General features: G+C 37.6%; 1 protein-coding gene and 1 long non-coding RNA gene across 5 annotated transcripts in view; one reads left to right on the top strand and one right to left on the bottom strand.

The window, feature by feature from the left end:
• The window catches only part of PCMTD1 (protein-L-isoaspartate (D-aspartate) O-methyltransferase domain containing 1), a 41,369-nt gene extending 34,679 nt beyond the window's left edge, over positions 1-6,690 (top strand). For all 4 annotated transcript variants that reach the window (XM_058833760.1, XM_058833761.1, XM_058833762.1 and 1 more), the window contains 2 exons: positions 883-1,006; positions 4,012-6,690. In XM_058833760.1, coding sequence (XP_058689743.1) covers positions 883-1,006; positions 4,012-4,382 — 495 coding nt within the window. In that variant the 3' untranslated portion in view covers positions 4,383-6,690. The remainder of the gene's footprint in view (positions 1-882; positions 1,007-4,011) is intronic.
• Positions 6,314-11,811, bottom strand: LOC131576755 (uncharacterized). The gene is made up of 2 exons (XR_009277063.1): positions 9,787-11,811; positions 6,314-9,755 (listed from the first exon to the last, which is right to left on the bottom strand). It is a non-coding gene; the product is annotated as an uncharacterized LOC131576755 (long non-coding RNA).
• Positions 11,812-18,226: the final 6,415 nt, after the last annotated feature.

The following is an 18,226-nucleotide window of genomic DNA, read 5'->3' as shown; positions in this document are numbered from 1 at the left end:
CATTATCTATTTTCTTAAAATACCAAAGGGATTTAAGCATAGCCTGCATGATCTGTTCCATAAATAATTTCATTATTTATTCAACTAAGATACTATCAGCTGAAATTGAAGGAATCCAACTTAAAAGTAGTCACACTTTTAAGAGAGAGAAATTAAAACTGTGACTATTTTTGCCTTCTATACAAATGGATAGGGACTTAGAGCATGTAAAGTGTGAGGAACAGCTACACGATCTGAGGTAATCTACCTTGCAGAAAAACACCAAGGAAATATTTGATTCCTGTTGTCTTCCTGAAGGGGTGGAGAATTTACCTGGTAGACAGGAGTCCAGTTCTCCTCACAGGTGCACAGCATACTGAAAAAGCAGTATTGCAAATTGCCAAATTGGCAGCAAGGGAGCTTCTGCCTGAAAATAAGGAAAACAGTTTTTCATAGTAAGAGTTGAACACTACAGCAGATTGCCTAGGCAGGTGGGGAATCTCAGTCCTAGATCTTTCTTCACTTAATTTGAAAAGCTTCTGATTTAACTTTGAAGTTGGCCCTGTTCAAGGAGAAGGGTAGGACTCCAGAGGTTGCTTCCAGTCTAAATTGTTCTTTGATCTTTTGGGAAAATGAGAAAAAAGCCAAAAAAACTTCCCTTAGTTTTTACCTTAGGGCCTTTGTTTTCTAGCTGCATCTCTTCCCATTAGCAAAGAGCCTTATTCAGTACTCTAGTGAACAAGTGATATTTCAAGGATTATCAAAGTCCTTTCTGTTTATAAAACAGCCTTAATTCATTAATTTTTAAGAAAAAAAAAAATAGCAGTGTGTTTGAAACCAATTTGAATAGTGTTATGACTTACAAAATTTTAACCACTGATTTATTTTGGTTTTGTGTTTCAGCTAACACAGATCTTGAGAACAGGACAGAACACATGGGAAAGTAAGAATATTCTTGCTGTTTCGTTTGCTCCACTAGTGCAACCAAACAGAAATGACAACGGCAAACATGACACTGTAGGACTCCGTAAGTTTGTGCTCCCTCCCTTTGGCTTGCTGAGATGTTAACAGTGCCTGATGTTGGAGGTCTGGAAGTTGAGAGGCTGTGCTGTAGAAACATTCCTTTTAGCAAAGCAGTAGCTCAGTGATATGTTTTTGTGCTCCCAGTGCATGATGGTCTGTGTTGGTTCGCAGTTCATATTCTGAATTGAAGTGGTTCGATGTTTCCAGCTTGTTTCAGCTTCTCTATTACAGTGGTATAGATAAAATAGCCAGCTAATATTAGGCCCCTTACGGTGCTAACTTTCTCATAGTCTACCAGAGAAATTTTTTCTTTCTCTTCCCCCTTAAATGGAAGGAAGAGGTCTAAACTGGGGCTGTGGTATGATAGGATATTAATTAGCCCAAGTATGCCTTGTCTGTTTACACTGGATGTAGGCATAGCTAGCTGTTTGTTATTAGTCATTGGGATTGGCTTTCTAGCTGCAATGCTTTGAGCAGAGGTGGTGAAGGTATTTAGAAAGTCTTTGGCAGTACACCTGTTGCCAAATGGTAAGGTAAGATGATATCAGGGAAGGAGAAAAAGCTGACAAAGAAAAGCGTAGAGTTGAAATTTTCTGTCAGAGTTGTCAGGGCTAGGAGTAAAACACAGAGATATGGTAGCATGCAGGAAATGAAATAAGTGCAAGAAAGAGACTGAAAGAGAACATATTTTAACTGTGAAACTGGTGTAAGCCCTCAGGAATCCAGGATGTCCTATCAGCTTGGATTGCCTGTAACTGCTGATCTGGCTGGTAATTTTGAGTGTATGTGAGCTTGCTATGATAGGTACTTTTATGTTTTCTATGCAAAGGTTAGAAGATCATTTCCTTTATGTAATCTATTCCTGTCCAGAAATAATTAATTTTTGTTGTTTTAATGCTTCCTTTGAGCCCTCAGAAGTAATTTCATGAAGTTAGTTTACTAATTCAAGATTATTTTTTTCCTCTGTTCTATCCATAATACATAGGTTGTGTCATATCTAACAATGAAATACAGAGGTGGCTAGTCAAACTTTACGATGATTTTATACAGTCTAATTCCCTAGAACAAAAGAGGATTTTCTATCAATATTCCTAAATTTTCACAATAAGGAATGCAGACCATGGACATTGAGGTGAATGGTAGTACAAGAATGGTGTTTCCTGTGTTACAATTTCAAAATGAATTTTTAGTGAGAAGAGGAAAACATAACCAAATGTGGTATTGCTCACATTTAGAAGAAAAATGTGTTAGAGGCTTGAAGTTGCATTGTAAAATGAGATCAGTGAGATAAGGTGCTTGGCACTGCTCTGGCAGATGTGGTTTTATTTAAAAACTTACAAATAAAGCAGAAGTGTTCCTTTGGGTGTGTTGGGTCTACATGGAAGGGATGGGGGGGTGTAAAAAGGAGTGTGCTGAAGCTCAGTAAATAATTAGCTAATTTTTATAGCAACATTGTCTATTTGTTTCAAATCCACAGGCCTATAATTTATCCTAAAAGTGCAAAGTAATCTAGTGAACATGCTTCTTCTGTAAACTTTAGCCAGAGGTTGCAGGTGTCATTACCAAATAAACACAGAGTCTGCACCATACTCTGGACAACCCTTGAATGCTTTCTGACACATATGCAGTGTTAAATATCGACTAAAATAACTCATATGTAAAGTATCTGTTAGGCATGCTCAAAGTAGAGTTGTTTTTTTTTTTTTAGAAAACTACAGAGATGGTGTTAAAAGGTTCATTTTATTGATGTAGTTATTGGATGGGATGCAGTTCACTAGTAGTAGACAAATGGAAATACATGGACAGTAAATATCCAAAATATTGCATCCTGTTCATCTCATGAAAAAATGCTTGCATTTTTTTAATTGACATACAATCTGCAATCATGGTTTGTTTCACCTGAACTTATGAACATGTTTTGGATGGTTAGATAGGGTTTTGTTCTTGAATTTTGAGCTGATTTTATACTAAAGAAATAGGACTCTTTTTTTAATTTTTTTTTTTTTTTTTTTGCCCCACTCTCTTTGGCATGACCTGAAATAAGTATTGTCAGTCTTAATATCCTTTCTGTCTCAGATAAATTAATTAGTCTGCAACTGAAGTCATTGTATGTAACAATAGATCTTATTTCAACTACATCTGAAGCTTTTATAGCTAAATGGATTTTCTGGAAGTGTAATTTTTGAAATTATTTCTTCAGTAACTTCCTTGCTGTAGTCCCCATTAATTTTATGGTATTCTGTACAGGAAGGAAAGTGACAAGTAAGAAAGTTGAACAAGCTTCAACTTTGGCTGCTGTATTTTTTTGGTTTTGTTTTCCTTGGAAACAGCCATCCATAGCTCATGTAGGGCAGGTGTCCAGCAGCCAACCAATATTCTGTCATCACCTGGCTATCACTGGAAAACAAAGTTTTTGCTTTTTTCTTACTTGTTGAATTGGTTTTTTCTCCCTTTAGGACTTGAGTAATTTTGATTCCTCTTATGCTGCAAAGATGCAGGTGGCTTATCTGGTTCATCACCTGTGAATTAGACATGTCCCTCCCTCATCAGTTAGATTCAGTAGGAAGTGAGCAGAAGGAGGCAAAGAAAGGCATTTGCCTAAGCAAGTGTGGCACAGGGGTAGAAATTGTTTTCCCACAACAGGATCTTAACAGTGGTAGCAGTAGGTTCCAAGGCATGCCAGGTGCTAAAAGGTGACAGTACTTGTATAATTTCTTAAATTTATTTTAGTGTTTGTATTTGTTCATGCTTTCTACGTCTCTTGCACATGTGTTAGAAGACTTCTTTGTTTCCTGGACTGTGCCACAGGGTTTGTCAAGGTGACAAATCTAACTTGTGACTAACAAACAAGGTGACTATCTAACCTTGTGTCATTTGCATATTTATAATTTACTAAAATTTCAGTTGAATTGTTTTTGAATGTTAGTCTCACTGCCTTACGGCTAGATTGGGGGGTTTTTTGCTACAGTGAAATTTCATGTAGTATAACTGACTTTTCTTTCATTTTAGCTCCGTGTGCTGTTAGGAACCTCCAGGACCTAGCTCGAATATATATCAGACGCACTCTTAGAAACTTCATAAACGAGGAGATGAAAGCCAAGGGTATTGCTCAGAAGGCTCCTCCAAAACGCAAACGCAGGAGATGTCGTAGACGCAGGATTAACACCTATGTGTTTGTTGGTAACCAGCTCATTCCTCAGCCTGTAGATAGTGAAGAAGATGAAAGAATGGAAGATGATAATAAAGAGGAGGAAGATAAAGATCACAGTGAGGCCTTGAAGCCAGAAGAGCCTCCTCGAAATCTGTTGAGAGAGAAAATTATGAGTCTACCATTACCTGAATCTTTAAAAGCATACTTGACCTATTACAGAGAAAAATAACTTGTTTTAAGTAGAAATAATGCCTACTGATAGTTCCTTTATTCTTGAAAATGTAGCATTTATTAAGAAGTAGGTGGACAAATTATTATTAGTCTTTCATCAAGACTGAAGTACAGCGATAAATGGTAACTTGTCTCTATCTTGTCTTTGCTACAAGGAAGACTTGCATTCAACAGTAGAATCCCTTTTTAAAAGTCTATTTTTCTTTAAATTTTGAAAATGCTGTTTTAACTCTGATAGAAATATATATTCCATTATGCAGCACTAATCAATATTTTGCATGGTAAGTCTTTTTTGGATCCCTAACAGATTTGTATTGATAAAAGGATGAGTGAAATTTTATATATGCTAAATAATTGGTTAAACATGTTCATCTGACTTGATGAGCAATTTGTCTGTATTTATTACTATTAGGGAAACATTTTAAACATGCAGACACTTATCCTCTAATGTCCAAATCAGACCCTTTTAAAATTTATTTTACTATGGCTTTGTTGCAATCATTATTACTATGTTGGTATAGATGTATTCCAACAACACAAGTGCAATAAATGTATACAGACACTGAATGAGCTGGCTTTAGTGAAATATGAAAATACAAGTTCTGAAATGTCAGACAACCCTGCTACTTCTGCATTTATCTTTTGCCAAAAGATTTTGTGACAACTAACAGCTTCTCTCAGAGCCTTAAAGAAACACCATATTGAATAAGAAGCAAAGCAATGCTTACTTCAGCTCTGCTTATATACTTAACTCATTCTACACTGTCAGTATTTCTAACTAGAGGCAGTTCCTCATTTGTGGGAAGTATAGGACAGTACATTTTGTTTATTTCTAGAGCTCACAGCATTGAGTCAAGAAGTTTGGTAATTCAAGATTGTAATTAAGATTTCAGTCATCTATATTTACTGCTTTTAAGTAGAGGTAGAATTTCAACAAAGTTTAGTTTGTATTGCTTATTGGGATAGCTATAATAGTAGAAGTTAGAATTGCAAATGCACTTTAGTAAAGTGAATTTTATACTTAACATGCATCTCCAAGAAGGTAGACTTGTGCCAGCCTATATTTTGTTTCTGAGCATGGCTCTTAGCACAAAACTGTTTATAAAATCATATGCATCTTTTGGAAACCTAAGAGTAGCAGTGCAACTGTGGGGACCCACAATAGTGCTGATTTAAATCCTTCAATGATTTTTCCTCTTCTAGTTGTGGAGTTATTTGCAGTTCTCATTTTTAACTTTGCTTTTACCATCTTAATTTCTTCATTCTGTTGTAACATAACCATGAGGGTAAACAGTTTATTAAGAACTTGGCATGATATGTATTAAAAACCACAATCATTGAAAATGTGGAAATGTATGCTTGTTAGACCCAGTGAAAAACATTCCCATTGAAATATCCCCATGATACATTTTATAATACTGGTGGCACTTCTTTTTGTGTAAAACAATGAACATAATAATCACATATTTCTAAAGCAGTAAATGTTCCTATTCCAAATATTTATAACCAACTAGTATTCATATGGTCTAGAAGTCAAATTTTTACTTCAAAATACATTAGCATTTTGTTGCATTTGAGAAGGAAGGTCAGACACAATCCCATGACACTGACTCTTTTCGGTGCATTTCATGCTGTAGTCCCTGTTTCTAAGGTACATCATAGTAATGTTTAAATGGAATTTCATGAAGGCCTGTTGTACCAGCATGTGGAGTTACTTTCCGCAATATATTTACCATATAAGTAAGCAAAAGTATTTGAAATAAATATTCTGACTTTATTTTAAAAGCAGGAAAACCTTATAAGAAATAGTTTTCCAAAAATAATGATACTAATAAAGTAATTGTGATGCTTCAGCTATAAGAATTGAACATAATCTTGTTTTAAATGGGTTATTTTAGATGGAGGTTAAATAATCTGAAGTTTGAGATGTTTGTCTCTTCTTTTCTTGGAATCTACATCCATGAGTTCAAGAATGAGATGACTAAATATTACTTAAGTACTTCAAGGACTTTATACAGGATGCTTTTTGAGAATAAATTTCTGCATTCTTTCATGCCTGTATACTTGGAAAAATGGACAGTGGATGACTTGTCATGAATCTTCAGTATGTGAGTTTTTTTGGAGTCACTGAAAGAATGTTTCCTCTGTGTTTTATATGTGCATTTATTTTACACTCTTGAATTTATATTTACATAAATAAAAAGGTAGAAACGCAAAATTAATTAAAATTTAATTTTTGCCATCTCACTTGATGATGGGGACATTGTTGCAATAAAATGGTTTTTTGTGGTTTCTGCTTGCTTGAATTTCTGTGTTTCTGTGGAAATATTTTCAGTTACTTGGAAATTCAGGTACCAGTTGTTCCATAATTAGATCAGTAATCTCTTAATAAAGGCTATTCTTGAATTTCAGAAGTATACATTCTTGCTAAATTGTGAGTTTTTGCAAAGGTTGAAAGATGATATGATATTCATGACACAGGGAAAGCTATTTTAATTCCAGCACTACTTTTGGAGTACTCATGTGAAGAGTTTCCTCTGGAGAGCCCAGAAACTAGAGTTATATACTAAAGAACTTTCCCATGTTTTGTTATTTTTGCTAAATACTGAATTTATTTTTTTTAATCCTCATCTGAGCAGCTATCTGGGTCAAAACAAATAAGGAAAACTTGGAGGTAAGAACTGCAAAGGTGGTAAGCAATCACTGAGACACTTCATACTGCAACTCCTTCTTGATGCAGCTTTATTTTATTGCCAGTTAGAGGAAAGATTCAAGGTGGGTCAGGTAGGCTGATGAGCAGTGTTATAATTGTGATCACTGTAAGGAAGGGTGGGATGAATTGGAACTTCAGGTGGGGGTTAACTTGTTTGGTCTAGACAAGGACCCAAGACCAGTGCAGTCTTCAAAAGACATGAATTTTCAATCCTGTATCATTCAGGAAAAACTGAGCAGCTACCTCCAAAAAACTTGAAAAGAGCAGTTTTCATTGCAGTGAGCATGAACAGCTGTGCTTGGCTGAGAACTCTGTTGCTTGTTCAGGTGCTGGCAACTTGTCTTTTTTTTTTTTTAATCCTCTGTTTTTTTTCTCTAAACTACTTTTTAAAATGCATCTTTGCCTGTCAGTTTGAAAACAAATAGAGAATGTAATCAAATGTGCTATGCTCTGATTAAAGCTATTTTAGCTCATTAAATATTTATCCATATGTCCTCAAGAGTGTCTCCTTCCATCATTCATGTAATTGAGTAGAACTGAAGGCTTTGTGATTTACTAATCAGTCATAAAAGATAAAGGAGTGGTGTTCTGTGTTCTTAGAGGTGTATATACGGAATTTCACTTTAATGAGCTGCTACTTACTTTGACAACACTTGAATCGTGTATGAGGCGTTTTCCATAAACTTGTTCTGAGAAGGTCATTGGAGTGTAACTGGAACAGTGAGGCTTTAAAGGCGTGTGTTAATTTTGAGATATTTTAGTAAAACAACTTCAGTCAAATCTAGATGACTGGCTTGATCACTGCCTGTCTCTTCTGTAGCTTCACAGTGTACTTGTCAACTTGTTGAATTACTTGAAGTAAAGCTGGCTTGTTTATCCACAAGGCTTTAACCATGTTCATGGTCAGTATGGAAGCAAGAATCTAATGCTGATTTATCAGTGCTTATCAGCATGATGGTAACATTTTCTTTCTTGAGTTTTCTGTCATGCTTCATATTCTGTGATGCTTTTAAGAGAATTGTCAGAGGAGCAGAGGGAACTTGCACATCCTTTTTAAAGCTCTATGCTCTTCTACTGCAAACAAGGAATATATGTAATACCTTGCAATATTTTGCAAAATACTTATATGCTAGAAAGAAGTAAAGGCACTGCATTGTTTTCTGTTACTTCATGCAGTCATGACTAACCATGATTTTAGCATAAAGAGAAAACAGCAAAACAATAGGTATCAGTACATGCTAAATGTGGTGTGTTTTGTTTTAAAGCATTTCCTTTCCATTTTGGTAGCCTGTTTATCCTGGCTGAAAAATAATTCTTTAGGATTTCCTGCTTCTCTGCTGCTTCCAGGGATGCGTTCCATGGATAATCTCCACAAACTGAAGAATGTTCCTTGCAGGCAAATAAATATGAAGAGTTAAATTGTGGTTCTTTATAATACAGTAATGCAATTAGAACCGTAGCACATACTCTTTAATTCTAATCCTCCTCTTGAAGTTATGCTCAATCTCCCTTTGTTTCCCTTGAGTTTTAGATCCGCAGCTAGAGAGGGTAACACAGCATTCTGCACCTCTGACATGTTTCATGGGCAGAATATTTTGTTCATGTTGATGGTTCCTTCTTACGATGATCCTCCTGGGATCACTTTGGGAGTAATTTTTATGTTGGATAATGTGATTTTTGCATCTTCATTTGTTGTTCTGCCTCTCCAGCTTGTATTCAAGTGATCTATATGTGATAATCTGCATGCGTTAAATACAGTATTTTGTTTCACATTTTGGGTCTGCACATTTTTAAGACTGACTGTTCTAGAGCTGTGCATAGCTCTAGAATCTCTAGTGCCAAGGGTGGCCCACACCTTGATCCCCTTGCTGCTTCCTGAGTCACCACCTTTTTCCACTCAGACCGGGGCTCCATTTTCTGTGCTACAGCACTGTGTGAGAATGATAAATAGCTTGTATATTACAGCAATGGTGGCATGTTGTTCTTACCTGTATAAAGGCAGGCTTGTACCACACAAGCATGAATGAGTGAATGGTTACCTTTAGACAACAGGTCAGCCAGAGACTGCTGTCTGTCCTGCCATGGGTGATGTCAGTACTATACACATGAGGCAGAGCTACACAACCATTAAAACAAGCTTCATATCTTGACTCTGATTAAAAAGCATTTTTTTTTCAGGGTTGGAACAGGAGCAGGACTAAAGGAGAGATGGATAATTTGTATGGGGAAGTTATTGGTAAATAAACAGAGTGCTTTATATAAACTACATAAAATTAGCTGAAAATTTTGATTCCTCTTTAAAAAATCTTTAATTTCTGCCGTTTACCAGGTCTGCACAATGCATAGCCTTTGTATATGTTAGCTTGTAAGGAGATTGTGCTCTGTTTTAACTACTTTAAATACCTTAAATCTTTCCAGCCTTCCTATCTTGGCCTTTGGTTTTTCCCTTTACTAAATTGCAGAGTGTGATTTTGTGCTGTAGTCGGTAAAAACAACACTGTAAAGCACTCCTTTTGTATTCTGCTCCACATCTAACAAATTCTCTACGATTCACTTTCAGTAATTCCTTAACAGTAGAGCCCTTTTTAGATTAACAACCTACAAAACTAAGTTGGTTTTTTGTGACACTTCGGTTGTTTTAGCTTGTTTTTATCAAAACTTTTTTGTGTCTTTTTTGTGTCTTTTCTACACAGTCAAAAGTAGCACATCCTTAAAAAATGCTTTTTTACCTTGCTGGAGAATTTTATCTGAAACGTTGTGTGTAATCAAGGATACCAGAAGAGGGCAGCATTGTCTTTCGGGAACAAAGGCTGGATGCTGGCAGCTGTTAGGAAAACACAAAAAAGCTACACTGATGTTTTCATAATGAAATATTTCTTTGAGTAACTTGCTTAGATACAAATACATATTTGTAAAATTTAGAATCATTCTCAGACTAATCTTTAGGAGTTTTCGAAATAATTTTCTGAAATTCCTGTGTTTCTGTGTTAGGTGTATAGTATGAGGTTTTCTCCTGAATTGTGCTTTAATGCAATCCGAGACCTTTCCAGAATTGTTGGTGTGCATAAAGCTTTTCATTCATAAGCCTTCAAGGTGCTACTCTGTAAAAGGGTCAGTAAGGGTTTGACTAGCTCTGTAATTGGGCATTTGATGCCTTCAGCTGCCAAAGTTACTTTTGACTTCATCCTAGTGCTTATTTGAGACCTTGTGTTGAGAACTGGGTGCTTGAGGAAAGCACAGCTATCTAGAAACCTTCCGTGGCTGACACACCCCATGCCTGTGCATGACTTACAGATGTGTGATGCAGTAGTTGCTGTTCCTGCTGTACAGTGCTGCTGTTTGTTTCCTGCCTGGATCAGAGACATAGGCTGGGAGTTCTGAAACAATTACACATTATATGTTCTGAAGCCTGTGGCACCATAACCTGGACCCGCAGGACTTTCTCAGAGAAAGAGGTGTAACCTGACAGAAAGTGTTTCAGAGCTGTGCTTGCTGCTCTGCTGCCCAGCACCCCAGCAAGACTTTTGTGTCCATTCCAGATACTCAAGCTACACCACAAACAGATGCCAGCCCTACCTTCAGCATTTACAGCACCAACCAACTTCACTATCCAGCAAACTGGCAACTTTTCAGCCCTGAGTGTTTATCGTCTCTGGCAGTTGTTGATTTACTATCTGAAAATTGGGCAATATATGAAATGGTGGCCAAAAAAGCAAGTATCATATTTAAGGCATAAACCAGATCTATCATCATGTTTCTGCAGCTTGATCTCAGCTCTGCCAATGATTCCACTGCCTAGATGAGCATTGGCAACAATCTTGTTCAGATGCAGTTCCAGCTTTTCTTGAAAAAAAAAATAAAGCCAGCACATTTCTAAACAATTGTAATAGCAGAGGAAGGACATACTGAATATTGAATGTTCAAAGGCCACAGTAGGGATTTGCATGGGCACAAATGTCAGGCTTGTTAGCCCAAATAACACAAAATGCCAGTAAACAACATGTGAGATGTGGAAAACGGGTAATGAGCTATCTCCTTATGAAAACCTCTAGTGCTTCATTCCACAGCTCTTCTTTTCTACTCCCCAAAATACGGATTGTGTGAATGTGTTGTAGAAAGGTGTTACAGGATCATCATTTTAGGTCCCTGCAGTAAGTGACTTCCGCACATCGAAGAGCCAGGATTTTAGGTTTGGTTTAATTCTTACTAAATCTTTTTAATTATGTCATGCAGTTCCAGGACCTTATCTTGCTTCTGGAAATTTGGTTTAAAAATAGAGCAGACTATTTTCCTTTTGATCACGAAAGTATATCCCTTTTTTTTTCAAGTTTTTGTGGATAAGGTAGTGATAATGATGTGATACTAACTTGAGTTTTAAAAATAAATCAATCATAAAAGCAAAGGTCCACAGTGGTGTTCAAGTGTCCATTGCCTCTTGAGGTACCTCAAGTAAAATCCTGTATGTCCATATCTTCTCCCACCTTCCTGCTTTGAGGTTCAGTGTAACTTAATTGTTACCCAAGTCCCAACAAGGGATCATGGAGCAGCTGTCCCCTGGTTTGCTTTGTCCTGAAAGCACAAAACATTCCTGCTGCATTAGGCCTTGGAGAAGGTGAATGAAGCCATTGCAAACAACACAAGATATTGGTGCAAGTGCTCTGACAAAACCAGAAAGACAAAGGTTTTCAATGGAAGTTTCCTTGTAATAGGTAGGAAATCCAAATTCTACTCTGGGAGAATTTATGGAAGCAAATGACAACCATCTTTTCCTCTCTTAGGCTTCAGTATTTGGGGCTGGTGGCATATAATATATGGCAGATGGCAGTTCCAATGCCATCATGCTGACTGCTGTGAATCCCGTGCTGCCCCCACAAATTATCTTGGATGTGTGGTGGACAGGTAACAGGACACCAGGTCTCCTTCATCTGTTTAGCCCTTCTGAGGAAAAGAAGCCCCACTATGGTCTAGGCACCACAGAGCAAAACTTACATTTGCTTGCATATGCTGTGTTAGGTTCAAATTTTATCTTTTTTTCCCCTCTTTCTCCAGAGATTATAGTGTTGTAAGTCAATTGCCTTTAATGATGTAGCCTTGCTTTGCTGCTAAGCTGTTTGGAGATTTCAGGATCAATAATAAAAAAGAGAGATTGAAAAAGCTATTGAAAGTATTGAGTCACAAACAAGAATAGCAAAAACACCAACTATGCTGCTTTGACAATTTTTAAAGCTCTGTGTCAAAGCCATTTCCTAATTAGAACTTGGGGATATGGCTACAAACAGATGATAACATCTTTAATGAAAATAGCTGAACAGTAAGCTTCTCACTGTATTGTTCTCTGACATCCTAGAAGTAAATATTTTAGAAACCTTCCCTCAGAGTAGAATAGACAGAGTAGAAATTTCTGACTTTGATTTTACATATAACATCAATGATACTAGAACAAAAAGCTGCAGTCCATCTAAGAGTACCTGAAAAAGATGAAGTCCTGATTCGCTTGAAGTCAATCAAAGACTCTGCTGTTTCCTCCTGACTGCAAACAGGTAAATGGTAGCAGATGGAGGGGGGGAGTAAAAGATGGGGGGTTAAAAGATGAAGAAATGAGGGGAAGGAAGGGCTGTGGATGCCCCCAAAAGACGATTGGTATGAATTCACAATCACCAAGTGCTGATCTGGCCGCCAGTTCCTGCTTTAGAGGGTCTGGCCAGCCCTTCACTAGCCAGGGCTCACAGTGACCACACCATCTCACAGCAGTAGAGCATATTACCCTCCGGAGAGCAGAGAAAATATTAGAAAATTGTTCCTGCAGTAATTCAACTACTGAGGAAAGAAAGTGCTGACATTTGCACTTTTTTCATGAGAAAGGAGCAGTACAAGCCTCTGTCAGGTGAATGCTCAGCCCTTTCAGTTTCAATGAAGATAAATGGTCAGACACAATGGAAGAGCCTGTTCCTAGAACTGCAATATTTCAGACTTGCCTTCCAGGCCCACCTTTTCTTCAGCATCTGCTTTTAGCTGAATATCCTCCCTAGCCTTTGCAGTTCCCCTGTCCCTCGGCCCCAGCCTCAGTTTGGGGGCTTTACAGAGGGAGGGGGCCTGCTTAATGCGTATGGCATGTGTACCCTCAAATCTGCTGTTACAGGAGCTGACTGGAGGTGGCGAAAGTGCTGCGCTGGATTAGCTCTTTGGTATGGGGCACAGCAGAAGTTTGTGAATAAATATAGATGCTCTACGCTGCAATCCAAGGGAACAATATTAATTTCCTCTGAAGATGCCAGTCTATTTCCATGAAAATGCAAAGCTGAAAACAAAGAGCTCATCTCCAAAATTTTCTTCAAGCTTTAAAAGCTGCCTGGCAATGGGAACATTTATCATCTGCAGGAAAGATGTCCAAAAGTTAGGGAGTACTATGCAATGTTTATGCTAAAATTGTGACATCTAAGTTGTTTAGTGGATCTAAGCACAAATTTCGAGTTCTGCCAGCAGATCTGAGAAAACAGCCTGTCTTAAGAGGGATCCAAGAAATCTGAGGGGGATTGAAGATTCCTTTCCTGGTCTGTAGGTTACCATACATACGGTTATTAACCCGTGCCTTAGTTTACCCATTGGGAAAACATGCTTTGTGTCACTTAGACCCTTTGGCAAATGCCTTTACCAAGAGAACTTCTTCTCTATGAGAAACATTTTTTTAATTTAAATGAGACCTTGCTCAGCTGGCCCTAGATCCTGGTGCAGGAGAAACTGAGACCTGCTTTCCTGAGTTCTTATTGGAAAGGAACAGAGAAAGGCAGCAGTGAAAGACAAGAATGAGCAAGAGCAAAAGAAACAGGGATTACCTGCCCGTTCTACAGAGAATGTGATGTAGCTTTTAGGTGCTGAATCTAGATAGCTTCTTCCTTATCACAGTCTCAGGCTGACACTATCTCTCAGGAATTTTGGAATCAGACTGTGTTGGGCAGATTTCCTCTTACAAGACAGTTTGGCATCAGTAATATTTTCCCCCTTTTCCTGTAGGCATGTGCACAGCTGAGTTGTCCAGCCTGACTTTCATTACTTCTCAGAGGAGGAGAAGTTCTACCTTTGTTTGCTCTTTCCCTTTAAAAAGTCACAGCAGAACACTGAAGTGCTTGAATTTCTGGAAATATCAGAGGTGAAAGTGCAGCAGCTCCAAAGGTCCTAGTGCTGGCAGGACTTCAGAGCAGAATAAAAAGCAGCAGCAAGAGGACAAAATATTGTCTGCTTAACTGAGAAGTGCTTGTTTCCTGTGCCATGTGGCTGAATAAAAGAGCTGCTGGATACTGTGCTAATATAAATAGCAGGTAATGTCTTCATGTCTGAGGAAGCTGAAGCATAGTGGATGGCAGATTTCAGGCCACACAGTGCAGTTGCTGGTGGAGGAGGCTGATGTGCATTTGAAGGTTTGGGATTCGCTGGCTCTCCTTGCCAGGATACCTTTTTCTCTGCTCACAAGATAAGCCTCCCACACTGTAGTTTTCAGAGCAAACTTCACTGCACAGCCAGTAATGGCAGATGGTTTTCAGCTTGATTACTTCTACTGTCATTTAGTTAAGGTTCCCACATGTAATTTTTGTACTCCTTATGTTTGTACATTAGAAGAGGATGCTTGGAAATGCTTGTTATGTGGGAGTGCAATATGAACAAGGAACACTGGATAATGATTACAGCAGCATGGGATTATCAAATTACTATTATTTTAGACTTTGTGTTTGTAATTAATTAGACTTTTGATCCTGCCACCTCCTTGTGAACTGTTTATAATCAAAATTAGTTTGATTGTAACTGATTAAAACAACTGTGGTCAAATATTCCTTGTTTTCCTGACCAACTCGGTGTGTGTGGTTAGGATGATCCAAGTCAGGTGTTTGTCTTCAGGAAAGAGCTACAGCATCTCTGAGAATTTTGTAATCATTGTTCTTGTCTTTATAGCCTTGATAGGGACCTATCTGATGCTTTTTTTTTGAGCCTGGGAAGCAAGAAGTAGTTTGTTAGAAGGGTGAAAAATGGAGGGCAGGAAATGATAGGGGAATGAAAGAACTTTGGGGTGGATTTGATCTGAATTAATCTTCTCAAATTGAGTTTATTACCTGAAGCTGTTAAGCAGTAAGTTTTATAACCACAACACTGTGGGAAGTTCCTTCAAAATCTCTTTCCTGAAGCTCAGATCAATAAAAATTTTACCCTCTCACACCCACTTACTTCTCCTGAAAAAGAAAAGGGCAATTCACCATCACAGCATCTACGTACAGAGGAGTGCAGGAGGCCTTAGTTAAAGTGTTATGTCATAAGCGGATTGTAGTGGCATTAAGTGATGAATTAAAACATGATTATCAAAACCACTGTTACTGTAGGTACTGTTTGAGTCACTGATCATTCATGAAAGGCCCACATGTCAACCTCATTGCACAGCCCCTGCACCCATTGACAGCTTAAAGTCAAACCCTGCCCATCACTCCTGCATGAGGGAGCCTCTTCTGTGGAAATTTCCTGTGGAAATTCTGCCTGTGTCCTGAGCAGTGCAATTTGCCCTGTCAGAGCCAGGGACCTGGTGAGGTGCCGTCCACAGCTGAAAGAAATGTGGAAATGTGTAGTACAGGGAGTGCAATAGCACTGGGAAGACACTACGTATGATGCAGTGTGGAAGAGAAAGGGGCGAAAGTTTGTTGAGAAAATTATTGAAATGCTTTCTCAGTGGATACCTGTGAGTGCTTTTTTGGTCAAGAGTTTTCATTTGGGAGGGCAGCAGCCGCCTCCAGCCTGCTACACATGAGGGATCTACCACCTAGCATAGTAATCATCATTGGTTCATACCTTCCGCAAGAAGGAACATGGTTTTATCTTGGCATTTCTCTTTATTGTTGGTGCTGTACAGTTAATCAGTGCTTTGCATGGTATTAATGTGGGATTTTGAAAGATAAGTAAGGCTGTGTTCTCCAGCAAAGCTGGAATACATATAGAAAATGGAAGCCTCTTGGAACAGAGAGATTTATTTGAAAATATTTAAATTAACTTAATGGTAACAAAGGTTTGAAATGTATAATAAAAAATGTGTTGAACTTCCACAGCATGCCATTTTTCAGGCCTGTGACCTGAGAAAAAGAAGAAACAAGTGGTAAAACCTCTGGTCTGGAACAGAACTACTTACAATAAATTTAAAAAAAAAAAAAAATATCACCAAGCCCTGCAAAAATACCCAGCAGCACCCTAAGTAAGGGTTTATATGCATGTAATTGACCCTGTTTACTTTTTTAATTAAAATAAGCTGTAACCTTATTCTGTTTCAATGTACAAAACTAGGGCTGTTTAAATATAAGCCAAATAAACTAAAATTAAATGTAAAACTACATTTACTCAAAATTCTATCCTTTATCTTCAGTATTAACTTGGTTACACATACACATTGCATGCAATAAAGTCCCTCAAAGAGCGTGAACTCCCATAGTAACCTAAAAGATGCCTAAATCATCTGCTTTTTCCAATGGATCAGAAAACTGGAAGATCTAAAAAATCTTGGTAATAAACAGGGTTTTTAGATGCAAAATAGCTGCTTGCTAACAGAGAGTCTGACATTGTCTCAGCTGTTCCAGCTGAGTGCTCTGCATTGTTGCAATATGTTGCTCAATTCTCTAGTGAACTGTATGGGAATCTGTACAGAAGATAAATAACTAAATAAAAAGTAGAAAAAATATCAATACTCAGTTGTCATTTGAATGTAGTCAGTACTTTGTCAGATATAAATTTTAAATACCTTTTCTAAAAGTTTGGGTTTTTTTCCTATTTTAGGATTCTGTTCATATATTGTAGGAAGTATTCCTCTTGCTTGGATTGTGTCAAATTCATATTTTATCTATTCATGGCATGTTTTGCTTGCTGTAGAAATGAAGAGTTTAACTATTCCTGTAAAGCAATAATACAAATTGTAAAAAGAGTAAGGATAGTCAAAAAGATACTTTCCATCTTGAAGAAATAATATCTTTTGTCAAGGACAAAATATATTTTGCTTGAGATCTGGCATTTCTCAGTCCAGTTAGTAGTTAATTTTTCCTTAGCAGGAATGAGCATCAAATGCAACTTTGTTTTTCATGTTTCAAATGATGCACCTGAAGTTGTGATCATCTGTGGAGGGGGGTTCTTTCTTTTATTGTGCGTTTTTATTCTTTGAGCTGGAAACCCTTTCAGTGTGGACAAACTTTTTTTGTGCATATGAGATGAAAGCACCAAGTAGAAATGCTGTGGGCTTGGACCCAATTTCATCCCTGGTTTCTCACATAAAGTCTGCATTCTTCATCCATCCCTCTTTACTTGATGTCTTGTCAAATGTGCCACTCTCCAATAGCCATTCAAGAATGTCTTGGCATTTTTTAGTGTATTAATTATGTCTAATTACAAATCTTCCTGCAGCCAGCAATCTCTTGTTACAAGCTTATCTGAACTGACTTTAGAAATAAAGGAAATGTGGATAGTGTTTATCCAGCCTGAAAGTTTTTTCTTTGCATTTTATGAGCGTTCCTGATGTCTTACCTCTCTAAATTGAAAGGAAGAAGCAAAGAAGACCTGAGAATTTTACAGTAGGAGTGACAGATGCTCAGGTTGGAGGTCCATCAGGAAGATCAAGTGATGTTTGATTCCAATTGTTTTTTCAATAGAGCATGCTAAACAAAAGTGGCATGCTCTTGTTCTTTCACTGTCTATTTAGTTTTATGGTATCTTGTGGCTGCACAAATATTTTTGGTACTGCCAGTGTCCTGGACTGTGGGACAGCTTGTCAGACATCTCTCAGGGGATGTGGGATGCTATGGCAGTGCCTGCAGAAACCAGTCATGTTTATTTTAAAACATGATTTAAAAATTTAAATTTTCTGTAGGTACCTGTTCACATCTCATTCTGTAGTTTGTAGCAGTGAGATTTGGCAGAGGAACTGTTTTCTCTCCCCTTCAACATTCTAAGCCAATTCTAAGGTTTTCTGGAAGTATTTGTGACATCAGGTTTAAAATTGGCAATTTTGTTTTAGAGAACTAACTGAGCATTTTGTTAAACTTTCCCCTGTACCTTTGAAAAATGTCTTTTCCTGAGGTTTTTGATTGGTTGGTTTGGGGTTTGTTGGGGTTTGTTTG

The sequence above is a fragment of the Poecile atricapillus genome, chromosome 2, assembly GCF_030490865.1.
Source record: "Poecile atricapillus isolate bPoeAtr1 chromosome 2, bPoeAtr1.hap1, whole genome shotgun sequence".
NCBI lineage: Eukaryota > Metazoa > Chordata > Aves > Passeriformes > Paridae > Poecile > Poecile atricapillus.
Note: the sequence above shows the minus strand (reverse complement) of the source record. Positions and strands in the feature narration are given on the sequence as shown.